This window comes from Nematolebias whitei, chromosome 1 (genome assembly GCF_014905685.2).
Source record: "Nematolebias whitei isolate Nwh7 chromosome 1, NemWhi1, whole genome shotgun sequence".
Classification (NCBI taxonomy): domain Eukaryota; kingdom Metazoa; phylum Chordata; class Actinopteri; order Cyprinodontiformes; family Rivulidae; genus Nematolebias; species Nematolebias whitei.
Window position 1 is genome coordinate 41,577,334 of NC_056498.1, and position 820 is coordinate 41,578,153.

At 35.5% G+C, this 820-nt stretch overlaps 1 protein-coding gene across 1 annotated transcript in view; it reads right to left on the reverse strand.

Moving 5' to 3' along the window:
- Positions 1-364, reverse strand: part of inpp4b (inositol polyphosphate-4-phosphatase type II B) — a 24,057-nt gene extending 23,693 nt beyond the window's left edge. Inside the window, exon 1 of the mRNA XM_037682368.1 lies at positions 293-364. Within this exon, the coding sequence (XP_037538296.1) occupies positions 293-364 (72 nt within the window). The remainder of the gene's footprint in view (positions 1-292) is intronic.
- Between the last annotated feature and the right edge of the window lie 456 nt (positions 365-820).

The following is an 820-nucleotide window of genomic DNA, read 5'->3' on the forward strand; positions in this document are numbered from 1 at the left end:
GCACGCCGAGCTCATCTTTCTCAACCAGTTCCTGGACAAAAACAAGAAGCTCTGAAGGATTAGATCCTCCACGAAACAAAAACACTCACAGCTGGAGAAAGAAAAACATTTAGATTTTAATTTAATACGTTTCTACTAAAGTCCAAACACTGAAACAAGCCACAGTCAGGTTTGACTTCTGACTCAAAACAATAAATTAAAACTTCAGTTTCTGACAACCTGATTTAAAACAAGTCGTCAGAATGAGACGGGTGTGAAGCGTGTTTTCTGTGCTGCAGGTGTAACTCCCTACCTGTCCAACAGAGGAGCTGCTGTCTCCTGGAGGACGGAGACACTCGGTGAAGGACGCCACCGCTCTCTGCATCTTCGGCTCGTTATCGATTTAATTTGGTCGTTAAAATAATTTCCTGTCCGTCAGCAGACTTCACAGACACGATGGTAAAATAAAAACACGAAGTTTAAGAAGAAACAACCAACACTAGCAACGTGTTTAAGGTTAAACTATTCTCTCTGTTCTTAATAGTGTGATGATAATAGTTTTTAATCTATAAAACTATTTTCTGGTGCTATTTGTTATTTAGTTCATTTATAAAACAATTTATTGTTTGTTTTCCTGTCAGACGTTTGGATCTCTGACCTTTAAAAAAAGAGCAGTTTTAGACAAAAAAAAAAAAACCTCATTAAAAGTCAACCCTCAAGAGCCTGATTTAGAATGTAAGTTGTTTAACACCTTAAATTAAATGTTAATTAAATTTTCACTAAATATCTTGAAAAAGGAATAAATGCCGTCAGAATTAATTAAAGATGTTTATGATTAAAA